Source organism: Lipophrys pholis (genome assembly GCF_963383615.2).
Source record: "Lipophrys pholis genome assembly, chromosome: 6".
NCBI lineage: Eukaryota > Metazoa > Chordata > Actinopteri > Blenniiformes > Blenniidae > Lipophrys > Lipophrys pholis.
Genome location: NC_137629.1, coordinates 30,862,515 through 30,874,156, shown reverse-complemented (window position 1 = coordinate 30,874,156; position 11,642 = coordinate 30,862,515). Strand labels below are relative to the sequence as shown.

General features: G+C 47.4%; 1 protein-coding gene across 1 annotated transcript; it reads right to left on the bottom strand.

Moving 5' to 3' along the window:
- Positions 1–264: 264 nt before the first annotated feature.
- tbc1d2 (TBC1 domain family, member 2) lies at positions 265–11,111 on the bottom strand. Its single transcript, XM_080465899.1, has 17 exons — positions 10,897–11,111; positions 7,316–9,695; positions 7,031–7,151; positions 5,643–5,763; positions 5,444–5,559; positions 5,105–5,349; positions 4,743–5,012; positions 4,525–4,656; positions 3,832–3,942; positions 3,500–3,672; positions 3,241–3,352; positions 2,880–3,080; positions 2,608–2,792; positions 2,413–2,533; positions 2,138–2,323; positions 1,677–1,798; positions 265–1,565 (listed from the first exon to the last, which is right to left on the bottom strand). The coding sequence occupies exons 2-17, from the start codon at positions 9,692–9,694 to the stop codon at positions 1,364–1,366; spliced, it is 4,797 nt and encodes a 1,598-aa protein (XP_080322025.1). The 5' UTR covers position 9,695; positions 10,897–11,111; the 3' UTR covers positions 265–1,363.
- Between the last annotated feature and the right edge of the window lie 531 nt (positions 11,112–11,642).

The following is an 11,642-nucleotide window of genomic DNA, read 5'->3' as shown; positions in this document are numbered from 1 at the left end:
CATTTAATTCAATTTCAATGGTTTAGCTCATTCAAATAACTCATTGTATTTAATTAGTAAACCCCGACTTTACTTAATTAATTCCAACTCCTCCTTGATTACTCCCGATTGTTATTAGATAAATAACCAAACTTGTTTGATTAACAATCCATTCTAAATTACTTGCAGATCACCTTCGGTGGTCCACTCCACCGAAGTAATTCAGCCTCCCCTCAGTTATTGACTTACAAATCGCAGGTTTGTTTCATTGATAACTTGAATCATAGGTTGCTCTCCGTAATTTAATCATCACTCGTAATCAAGTACCGTTGTTCATTGATAGGTCAATAGCCATTTGTGACGCCTTCGCAGCTTGAGCTTTTCCCCGGTTACTCCAGCGAGTCGCCTCCTGTGGGTCCACAGGCGCTTCGGTAGGTCACGCCACTGACCCGCAGTTGTCAACAAAGGAGTGACCCGTCACGCCTGTTGACCGGTCGTGCCACTGGTGGACCGCCTTCGCGATTGGACCCCGTGGAGGTTCCTCCCGTCAGGCGACCCTTTTTAGCTCAAAGCTGTTGGCCGATAACTGACTATTTACTCCAATCAACCTTTATAGCTTTGCATAACTTACACTTGGTACATTACCTTAGTACTCTATTACTCCAGTAATCCATTACTTTGGTGGCCTACCGCTAGTGATCAGTAATTGTCAACCCGTAAATAACAATTTACTTCTGTTTGGCGATTCGTTTATATGTAAATTACCTCTGACAGGGTAGAACCTTCCGGTAGCCTACCACTAGGGTAATTTGCATATTCTGATCACACGCTGACCCCAACAGAGTCATTATTTATCCAGCAAAACTCAAGCAGACAAATAAAAGAACATTAAAACAAAAATAGAAACTTTAAAAACAACAAGTGCTATTGTCAAATATACAAAGTTTAAGGCTATGCACATGTGAATAAAACGTCGCCTGAGAAGAACCTCGTCAAACTCCATCGCCCATAATGCACTTTGAGGAAACAGGAAGCAGCCTGTGAAATGAACTCAACCATGTTCAAACAGCACAAACTCATCTGCTCTATCTATCAACTCAGCAGATGAATCTGAGGTAACAGTCTGAGGTAACTGGTCTGGGGTCAGAGGTCATGGTTTGGGGTCAGAGGTCTTGGTGTAGGGGTAAAAGGTTCTGGTCAAGAGGTCAGCAGTCGGGGTTTGGAGTCAGATTAGATCATTGTTAGTGTGTTTAATTTGTGGTCAGATATCCTGGTCTAGGGTTTTGAGGTCATGGTTTGGGGTCAGAGGTCATGATTCTGTGTCAGAAATGTTGATTTGCGATCAGATATCCTGGTCTGGCTTTCCAAGGTCTTGGCGTAGGGGTCAGAGGTCGTCATCGTCCTCGCTGGCCGCCATGTCAACGTCCTTGTCTTTATGTTCAGCACTCTCTGTGAGGAAAGCCTTCTGTTGCTCCTCCAGCTCGTGCAGCTCCCCCTGCAGGCGGTCCAGGTGAAGCGTCCGGCGGTTCCTCAGCAGGCGGAGGGGAAATGGGTTCATGTCACTGAAGGCGATGTTGGTCAGCTTCCTGCAGGGGCAGATGGTGGACACGAGAAAAGCCGAGTCATCGCCCTCCGATTTGAACAAACTGTCACAATGATCTCTGAAGTCCTGAAGGTGGCGAGGACTTGTTGATTACCTGCCGTCACAGATGGTCTTGGTGAAGAAACGCAGGTACTGATAGATCTCCACACTGTCACTGATCTTCAAGATGTCCTCCTCTTTGTATTTGAACAGAGCCAGAGCGTACCTGAACATCACCTGTAGAACGCACATACACACCTTGAAAGCCCCTGTGGCAGACACACACACGGACACACACTCACCTGGACATCACATGTGGTATTGTGTGCGCAAATCTTTCTCAGATAGATAGATAAGATAAATTGAAGACACAGGAAGTAAATATATTTCAGAAGATTTGAGGATTCATAAACAGGAAAGGACCTATACTACAACTACATACATAAGATCATCATCTGAATTATGGACTTCTTTACCCATCGTGAAGAGTATTGGAGAACATTAAGTGATGTTTGAGTAACGTTCCTCTGAAGTCTGTTTGTATTTTGAGCAATGGTGCGTTCAGGTGCCTGTTACCTTGGTGCCCTCGTACAGGAAGGCATCCCACAGCGGCAGGAGGATATCGCTGGGTAGACTCTCCACGAAAACCACCAGGAACCAGTTGAAGGTGACAAGTGAGACGTCAACGTTCTTCTCCTCCAGATGAGCTGCAAGACGGGGGAGTTTTTCCATCATGAAGTCCTTCAGAACCCTCTGGTCCGCCTGTATGCAGACACATTGATCAGAGACCAGGATCAGACACAGGCCAGGCTCATTAAAGGGTCCAAGTCATACTGGGTTAGTTTAGTCACCTGAGATGCCACTAGATTCTTGGTGTAGTAGTCCAGAGGCATGATGGACTCTACAACGGCCACGAGACACCAGAAGGCATCCTCTTCATTCTGGAGGATCAACAGAGCCACGGCTGCCAATCTGAGAGACACACAACGTGTCAACATGTAAACTTACATTCTTACAACAGAAAGAAGAATTAGGTTGAGCAGAACCTGTTGAGTCCTTGACAATAACCAATGGCTGGGTTGTGCCAGGAGAAGGCCAATAGGATGCGGGAGAGCTGCTGGAGGGCGGGGCTGGAGGGCGAGAAGTGCTGATTGGTTGTCAGTGTGCGGTGGAGGTCCAGCTGGATCTGCCTGGAGGCTGGATGAGGAGACGTCCGACTCTTCTCACACAGCTGGAAACACAGAGGCTGGATGACTCAGCATCCTCAAACATGTAATGGCAGAGTCACAAAGCAACAGGCGGGAGCAGGAACACTTACCTGCTGGTAGTGCTGTGGATGGTGGTCTTGAATGGTCCTGGTTCTGGTTTGGACTATCCAGCACCACACTCTGGGTCGGTACTCAGGCGGGATCCCTCCTCGCACCAAGACTTTGAGTTCTAGGGAGGGACAGAGGTCCTGGTCCGACCTGCCCGCAAGATACTGAGCCCAGCGGCTCAACAGAGGGCGCTCCACAGCCTCCTGCAGGGAGCACAGAGACCACCACAGAAAGTCAGAGCCCTTCAGAGGCTATTGAAGACCAGAAGACCAGGATCAACTCTCTATGTGGACACTACAACATCAAATCACTTCGTCAGCTATGACTTGATTTGTTTTTCAGTGCCTCTCTGAGGTCTCAGACCTGATGCAGCAGATTGTGGGATCGGATCTCCAGCGCCTGGATCTTTGCCAGCAGCTTCATGTCCTCCACCTCGTAGTCCGGGACAATCTTGAAGCCGTACTCATCGTATTCCCTGAGGACGACAACGTGGGGTTTACATTCCCCACACAAATGGGCCAAACATCCGCAGAGAAAACCATGTCTGAAACAGATCCAGATCAATTTCATCTTGACACCCGAGTCAGATTAACTAGTTTTCCTGGTTGCCAGGTAAGCGTACCTATTCGTGTTGAGTTTCAGGACGCTCGTCAGTTTGCCTTTTAGGGCGTTCTCGATCATGTTCTGCACGGCCTCCCGCTGGACTGGATCCAGAGATTTGGTCTCCTGCAGTTGGCGCAGGACGCCCAGGTAACGGCTCTCCACTTGACAGTTTGTCGCCTCCAGGTGGGCACACTGCAACCAATCAGGAGACAGACAAGTCGCCAATCAGATGGCGGAATAGAAAGAGCTCATTGGCAGAGGAACTTCTTGATGGTGACAGTCGAGAGTATTCAGACTGAGGCCAGACATCTCAGGACAACGTACAGTATTGAGATGGGGCCTGATGCCTACCTTCACCATCAGGCTCTTCTCCTGTTGGGAGCTGGTCCGCCACAGTTTGGTCAACTGGTAGATCTCTGAGTTCAGGAACTTGTTCTGGATCTTATATGCCTCGATGTCATCCTGAGGAGAGGCACGGAGCTCAGAAAGTCAAGATCTAAATTGACTTGATTCCGACGTGATCTAAACCTGATTCTGACTTGAATTACACCTGATCCAAAGAATTTTCACACCTTCGATTGGTTCAGGTGGCGTTCACATCCACTTTTGAGACCGGATCAAACTGACGGAAAGTGTCACGCAATTACACCAGCAGTTGGTTTGGGGGCGCTGTCGCCCCAAACAAACACTGACCAGAGAGGAAGTAAAGAAGGAACACAGCTTTTTGATTGGTCCGGACCGAAAGCAGAAGTCCTGCCGCTTTAGCTGGTGGTGGCAAGGCTAGTTAGCTTGTGGCTAATGGGTAGCCACAAACAACTGCGATATAAAGTCTTCAGACCAGATATCAATGAAGCTTCCTTACTACTCCACGCCCAGTCAAGCAGTCAAGCTGTGCTCATATTCTAATTATGATTGTATTTGTGACGATTCATCGACTCGTTTAGGTGAACACTAATGTCAAGTCTGTGACCTTACACCATCAAAATTTTCAGAATCAGAGTTACGAGGGAACAGGAGGCAGATCTATTGTTGCAGTTACTCCACCTTGAGGTTCTCCACCTCCTGCTGAAGTTGCTTGAGGGACGCAGATTCCTGAGTGTATCGGCAGCTGGGTGAGCCGGACCACCACGGCTTGGACATGGAGGAGGTCACATGGTCAGACAGCTTGATGATGACCTGATGGGATATGGTCACAAGTTGAAAAAACATGTATGGGAAGTTGTCCGTCCGTGGCAGTCTGCATGTCGGTGCTCCGCCCTCACCTCCTGCTTGGCGTTGTTCTTCTCCGTCAGCATCCGGATGTTCTCCTGCAGCTCTGACACCTGCGCTTCTCTACTCGCCGCGCTCTTCCTCGTCGCCTCCACCGTGGCCTCTGCCTCCTCCAGTTTGCCCCGCAGGTCGGCGGCCTGACGCTCGCGGTGACGCAGCAGCTCAAGACGCTCCTGCTCCCCGTCCACCGACAAGAACTCGGCGCAGGTTCGCTTCTCCAGCTGAGACGCCTCCAGCGCTTTGTGGAGGATCCACACCAGCTCCTGCAGGACAGGAAACAAAGTTTAGTTGCAGAGATGGCACGATAGAGCGCTGACCTGAGCTGTGTGTGTGTCTGTAGTGTGAGATGGATGACCTTCTGAGCTTTGACCTCCTCCATCAGCATCTGGTTTTCCTGCAACAGACGGGCCGTGCGGTCCGAATCTTTGCGTCGCAACGACATGGTGGACGTACTCGGCGTTTTCATCTTCCTGAGGTAGCTGTCGAACAGCGATGGTGACACCCTGCCCTCAAGTGGAGATGACTGACCTGCTGGATCAGCCAGTGGAGGGATGGGGGGCGGAGTCGGAGGCTCTGAGGGGGGCCTGGACAGTGACGGCACTAGGATGTGATAAAAGGAATTAAATGCCTGGCTGAAACACGTCTGTATAATTCTATGTGGAAGTGTGTAGTACGGTAAAGTAGCGTGTAGTACCGGCAGGGCTGGCGGCCTCGGCGGTGCCCGCTTCGACTCTGAGTGGAGCTTCGACATGAAACACGCTCTGACTGAACTCCTGCGAGGACCTTTTCCTCAGAGAGTGCACTGAATTTCTGTTCAGAAAACCACAACGTGAAAATCAGTGACAACAGCAACACTCGTCACACTGCTGGTGTGTTCGAGAGAAGACTCTCACTGGAGCTCGATGAGCGGATGCTTGATGGACACATTGGCGAGCGGTGTCCGTTGCGTGGCCGTGTTCGCCGCCTCCTCCCCGACCAAACCTATTGGGCTCTTCAACACCGGCAGGAAGTCGTCTGCCCACACAACGAAGAAGAATAAATCAGTCAGGTTCAGGCTCAGCTGGATTACTTCATCAGTCTATTAACTCTTGAGACCCTTGCCTCTATCTGGTTACTCCCATGTTAATCCAAACTCCTTTTCAGAGAGCTGAGGAGGAAGTTCGAAAACTCTGCAATTGACAGGACTCGTTCTGTAACATGCAATCAGTATGAAAAGAGGCTTACTTTTGAATCAGCTGTGTGTAATTACCTTTGTAACAGACAGAGGGAGACAGAGAGCTGTCAGAGTGTTTGACAGTAGATCTCACACACACACACACACACACACACACACACACACACACACACACACACACACACACACACACACACACACACACACACACACACACACACACACACACACACACACACACACACACACACACACACACACACACACACACACACGAGTGGATGCGGTTGAACCAACAACAGGAAATTATGTCAGCCTCAAAGATTGCTTCGTTTCCTGTATTCATTACAGAAGCATTTCTCATGTTTACACTGTTGCTGTTAGTGTAAACAATTACACAAGTTGAACGAATGAAAAAGTTGCGAGGTAAAATAAAAAACTTTTCAGACTAAAGTTCCTCCGGCTGTTATTCCCCTCAATCAATCAAACGTATTGATGATTTTTTATTGTGTTCCCTCAGCATGGGAGAGGCAGTCAATCCAGTTAGAAAAGACATCGGAGCTCTGACTGTCAGGTCATAACAGCTCACACCCACACTTGTTTTCATGGGAACTCTGTGATCCGCTCCAACCTGCAGTCACAAGCTCAGTTTGACTGTGAGTTCTACTCTGACTTACAGTCACACATCCTCAACTTGCCTACAGGAGGGCCCAGTAACAGAAAACAGAAGAACCTGGACTGAACCATATCGCCAAAGCCAGGTGGAATACCATCATAACAAGTCAGAATCCTTAGCACCACTTTAAGAACCAGGCTGACCAATAACAGAACCAGTTATTTGTCAACCAGAATCAGTTAGACCTCTGACAGAACCAGTTAAAATACCAATTAGATCCACCATCAAAAGCATTTAGACGTCAGTCACAACCAGTTGTAACTGCTATTAGAACCAATAAGACCTCCATCAGAGCCAGTTAGAACACCTTCGGAACAAGTGAGATCCACTATCAGAACTAGAATCCAGAATTTTTATCAGAACCCCTTAGATCCACCTGAGGAACTTGTTTAGAGCCACAGAAGAACCAGTTTGTGGTTTGTTCCTCTTACCTGCAGTGTTGTTGTTGTTGGTGGTGGTGGTCAGACCTGTGCAGGACTGGTTCTGCCTGTGATGCCACCGCTTGATCTGCAGCTGCTGCAGCCAGTAGAGCATCAGCTCCTGGCTCATGGCCTGGAGGGGGTGGGGGGAAGAGCAAGAAGTGTGGGAGGAAGAGGTGGAGAAAGTTGGGGAGGAGGAGAAGATGGAGCAGGTAGAGAACGTGCGGAGGACAAAGATCAGTGACTCACAGATCACCACGTGCCTCCTGCACCAGGTTTCTCTGAGTGGCCTCCTACCCTTAGTATGAAAGTGCGTTCGGGTGTCTTGATGTGGAAGGTGCCCTTCTCCGCCTTCAGGGGATATGTGAAGGTGGCGCCACTGAGCTCAACCCGGCCCAACGGCATCACATCCTGCGGTGTGCGGTAGTAGAACATCTGGTTCTTCTTCTCCTCGTAGGTGAACCACCGCTGCTTCCAGGCCCTCAGCGGTCCCCCCTGCTTCTGCAGGAAGCCACACAGTTTGGGCTCACTTGGAGAAGGAGCCGCAGGGTGGGGTTGTACCTGGTCACTGGAGGGCTCAATGTTGAGGGCGAGAGCTGGAGTCAAGCTTGACTCCGTGGCTGGAGGAGCCAGGAGGTTCTGCTGGACTTCAGCAGGAGGAGTCTGTTCTCTGTCCACGTCAGGAACAGGAGGGTTCTCGACACTTTGGTCCTGAGAAAGTTCTGCTTGATGTCCGAGTTCTTCATGTGGTGCCCGATGAAGTTTTTGTTGTGGGTCTGGTATTTGCTCTCGTTCTGGCTGTGGATCTGGACCTAGATCTTGTCCTGCTTCCTGTTTGGGTTGAGGACACGCTTCACAGTTGTTCTGGTCTGCACAAAGAGGACCAGGTTTAAGTGGATCTGGTGGCTCTTTGGGAGGAGGAGTTTTGACGAGAGAAGACGCTTCCAGTTTTTGTTGCAGTGAAGGACAAGCAACAAGTCGTGTTTTATCTAATGTGTCTGGGCGGGGATCTTCTGGTCCTGGTTGATGTAAATCTTCTTTTGAGGAAGTTGAATCTTCTGGTAAAGGATTATGGTTTCTTGGTTCAAAGATATTTTGTTTATCCACTTCCTTTCTCATCGGTTGAGTCTCGGCTGAACTTTGGTCCTCCTGGTCCTTCTCTTGGAGGGTTTGGAGTTTGTCGTGTTTCTCAGATGAGTTCAGTGTTTTCTTTCCTGGATTCTGATCTTTTTTTGATGGTCTTTGATGTTTCTCCACTGGTCGCTGGTCTTTCTCTACTGGATTGTAGTCCTTCTGTGATGGACTGTGGTTCTTCTCTGATGGACTGTGGTCTTTTTTTGTTGGTCTCTGGTTTTTCTGGTCTTTCTCCACTGGTCTCTTTTCTTTCTTAGAACGACTGTGGTCTCTCTGGTTTTTCTCCTTTGGACTATGGTCTTTCTCTGGTGGACTGTGGTCTTTCTCTGGTAGACTATGGTCTTTCTCTGGTAGACTATGGTCTTTCTCTGGTGGACTGTGGTCTTTCTCTGGTGGACTATGGCCTTTCTCTGGTGGACTATGGTCTTTCTCTGGTGGACTGTCGTCTTTCTCTGGTGGACTGTCGTCTTTCTCCTTTGAACTTTGGTCTTTCTCTAGTGGACTGTGGTCTTTCTCCGCTTGACTCTGGTCTTTCTTGTCTTTCTCTGTTGCTCTCTGGTCTTTTTTCAGTGGACTCTGGTCAGTCTTTGCTGCAATCAGTTTTTTCTCCACTGGTCTCTGGTCTTTTTTAGAACGACTGTGGTCTCTCTGGTTTTTCTCCTTTGGACTATGGTCTTTCTCTGGTGGACTGTGGTCTTTATCTGGTGGACTGTGGTCTTTCTCTGGTGATTTATGGTCTTTTGCTGGTGGACTGTGGTCTTTCTCTGGTGATTTATGGTCTTTCGCTGGTGGACTATGGTCTTTCTCTGGTGATTTATGGTCTTTCGCTGGTGGACTGTGGTCTTTCTCTGGTGGACTGTGGTCTTTCTCTGGTGACCTATGGTCTTTCTCTGGTGGACTGTCGTCTTTCTCTGGTTGACTGTCGTCTTTCTCCTTTGAACTTTGGTCTTTCTCTAGTGGACTGTGGTCTTTCTCCGCTTGACTCTGGTCTTTCTTGTCTTTCTCTGTTGCTCTCTGGTCCTTTTTCAGTGGACTCTGGTCCGTCTTTGCTGCAATCAGTTTCTTCTCTGCTAATCTCTGGTCCTTGTTTCCTGGTCTTGGGTCTTTTTCAGATGGACTGTGGAGTTTTGTTACTGATCTCTGGTCTTTCTCTGCTGAACACTGGGGTTTTTGTTCCTTCTTTCCTGGTTTCTGTTTTTTCCTTAATGGTCTCTGGTCCTTCTTTGCTGGTGTCTTGTCTTCACCCGTTGGCCTCTGGTCCTTCTCTGCTGGACTCTGACCTTCCTGGTATTTCCCCAATGGTCTCCCGTCCTTTGTTGGACTTTGGTCCTCCTCTAAAGGTCTTTGGTCTTTTGGGTGATTTTCTGCTGATCTGAGGTCAACATAAAACTTGGACAGATGGACGTCCTGCCTGCTCTGCCGGTCTGTACCCTCCGACTGTGACATCTGGCCGGCTGGTCGTGGCGTCTGCTGGTCAGGGCGGGCAGGATGTGAGTGAGACAAAGCAGCACTGGGATTTCCTCCTGAGCCGCTTCCATCCATCCTAAAAAAAGAAAGGCAGCGAGAAAGATCAGAGATCTGTGAGGAGACGGCTCAGATGTGGACGCTCAGCCAGGCTCAGCCAATCTTAATGTGGGACAGGTCTCACCAGAACTGAAATAAAAAAAAAGTTGACTATTTTTGTCTTTATTCATTAAAACGACGGCAGAAAACGAGAGATAGTTACGGATTAAAGACACAACGTGTTCACGGTTTGAAGTTTCTTTCACATGAAAATTCAAAAGTTCAATAAAAACAAACCGATGCGGCAGTGAAGCAGTCATCTGGACTTCGGACCTTTTTATATTTCATATATTGACGTCCGAATGAGGGAAATTACCGCCCGGTGGTCGGGTGCAGGTACATATGTCGGGGTGTTAGTAACTAGTAGTTACTGCTGAGTTTAGAGTGACTCTGCAGAAGATTAATGTGAGTCAATTCTACAGTTAAATATGGAATTGAAACTGAGTGTGTCCATGTGTGTGTGTGTGTTCATGGCACATTTCTATTTGTCTCTGAGATCGTAAATGACTCGTGTTACATCCTGGGTAAAATGACTTGTAACATTCCAGTATTTCACAAGAACACTTTCATATATAAATACAATTATTGTTTTCATTGAAAAAAAAAAACCCCAACACTTTGCATAGGAGTCAGAAAACGTCCACCTGCTGATGTGTCACTGTGGCAGTCATGTTGGAAACTGAACTTGCTGTACTTGAAGCCACTCTGAGGGAACTTGACGAGTGTGTTCACCTGTCCAGGTGTGTGTTTACAGAGAAAAGGGTTCTGCCTCACGTGACCGTGCATCCTGCAACGGCTCTGTGACCTCGCTTCAATCCAAACACCAGTTTTATATATTCCAGTCTCCTCACTCAACTCAGACCAGCTGAAACCGGCAGAACGTCTGGAGAGCGACAGACTGAGTAACCAAATACTGCAAATTATTCACAGAGAGAAAATCAGCTTACAGACACTTATGCCAAACTCTCTCTCTCTCTCTCTCTCTCTCTCTCTCTCTCTCTCTCTCTCTCTCTCTCTCTCTCTCTCTCTCTCTCTCTCTCTCTCTAGTATTTCATCATGTAATTGAAGTAATCACATTTGGCTGACAGTACTCTTCCTTTCTAACTCTAACGTTTTTGCCTTTCTATAGTTAAAGTAAAAACAAACTCCAGGTTTCTGATGCTTGACGGGCGCGCGGTTACCTTGAGGGGGGCGTGGTCCGCTGACACCCGTCCGGGCGTTTGATTGGCAGCTGTCAGATTCTAAAAATACAAAATAAACTTCCTGCTTTTTCCTTCTTCTTTTCTTTACGTGTCAACTTCTGATTTTTCTTCTTCTTCTTCTTCTTCTTCTCCCTCCCTCTCTCTCCGCGTGTCCTCCCCTCTGGCGTCTTCCTGATCCCTCCTTACATTCCTCCCTGTGGAACACCGCAACAACAACGCGCAACTTCCGCACCTGCTTTTCAAAATGAAACAACCAACTAATATCTTTAAACGATCTAATTTACCTTAAGAGTCAGAAAGCGCGAGAGAGAATGACAATTATCTCTTGATACAAAACTTTTTTTAAAAACAAAAACTATATTTGTTCCATTAACCATCTTTTTTTTTTTTCAAACACAAATTTTGTGAAGTAACTAAAGTAAAACTAAATGAATCACGCTTTATTAATTCCCTTGGGAAAATTCCTTTTTCTGGATCTTATTTCTATGATCTATGATTTCGAATTCACCTCTCTAACTTCTAGGCCACCACTGCTCCAAAAACAACAATTGCCCAAATCTGCTGGCCAAGATGCTAAACCCAACCAGTCATGTAAAAAATAAAACTAAATAAGATGAAAAATGTGACCATTTTAAATGTAAATCCAATAATAACAGTCTTTTTTTTTATTTTATATTTTCATTATGCCAAAGTCTGGGTTAGAAATAGATCGAAATTAAAAGAAA

What these genes read in the sequence shown, in the direction of transcription:
- tbc1d2 (XM_080465899.1), bottom strand. Translation starts at nt 9,694, where the DNA reads ATGGATGGAAGCGGCTCAGGAGGAAATCCCAGTGCTGCTTTGTCTCAC. An exon ending in CAACAACAACAACACTGCAG is followed by an intron (nt 5,764 to 7,030) that starts GTAAGAGGAACA and finishes TTGTGTGGGCAG; the next exon opens with ACGACTTCCTGCCGGTGTTG. An exon ending in AGGAGGTCAAAGCTCAGAAG is followed by an intron (nt 5,013 to 5,104) that starts GTCATCCATCTC and finishes CCTGTCCTGCAG; the next exon opens with GAGCTGGTGTGGATCCTCCA.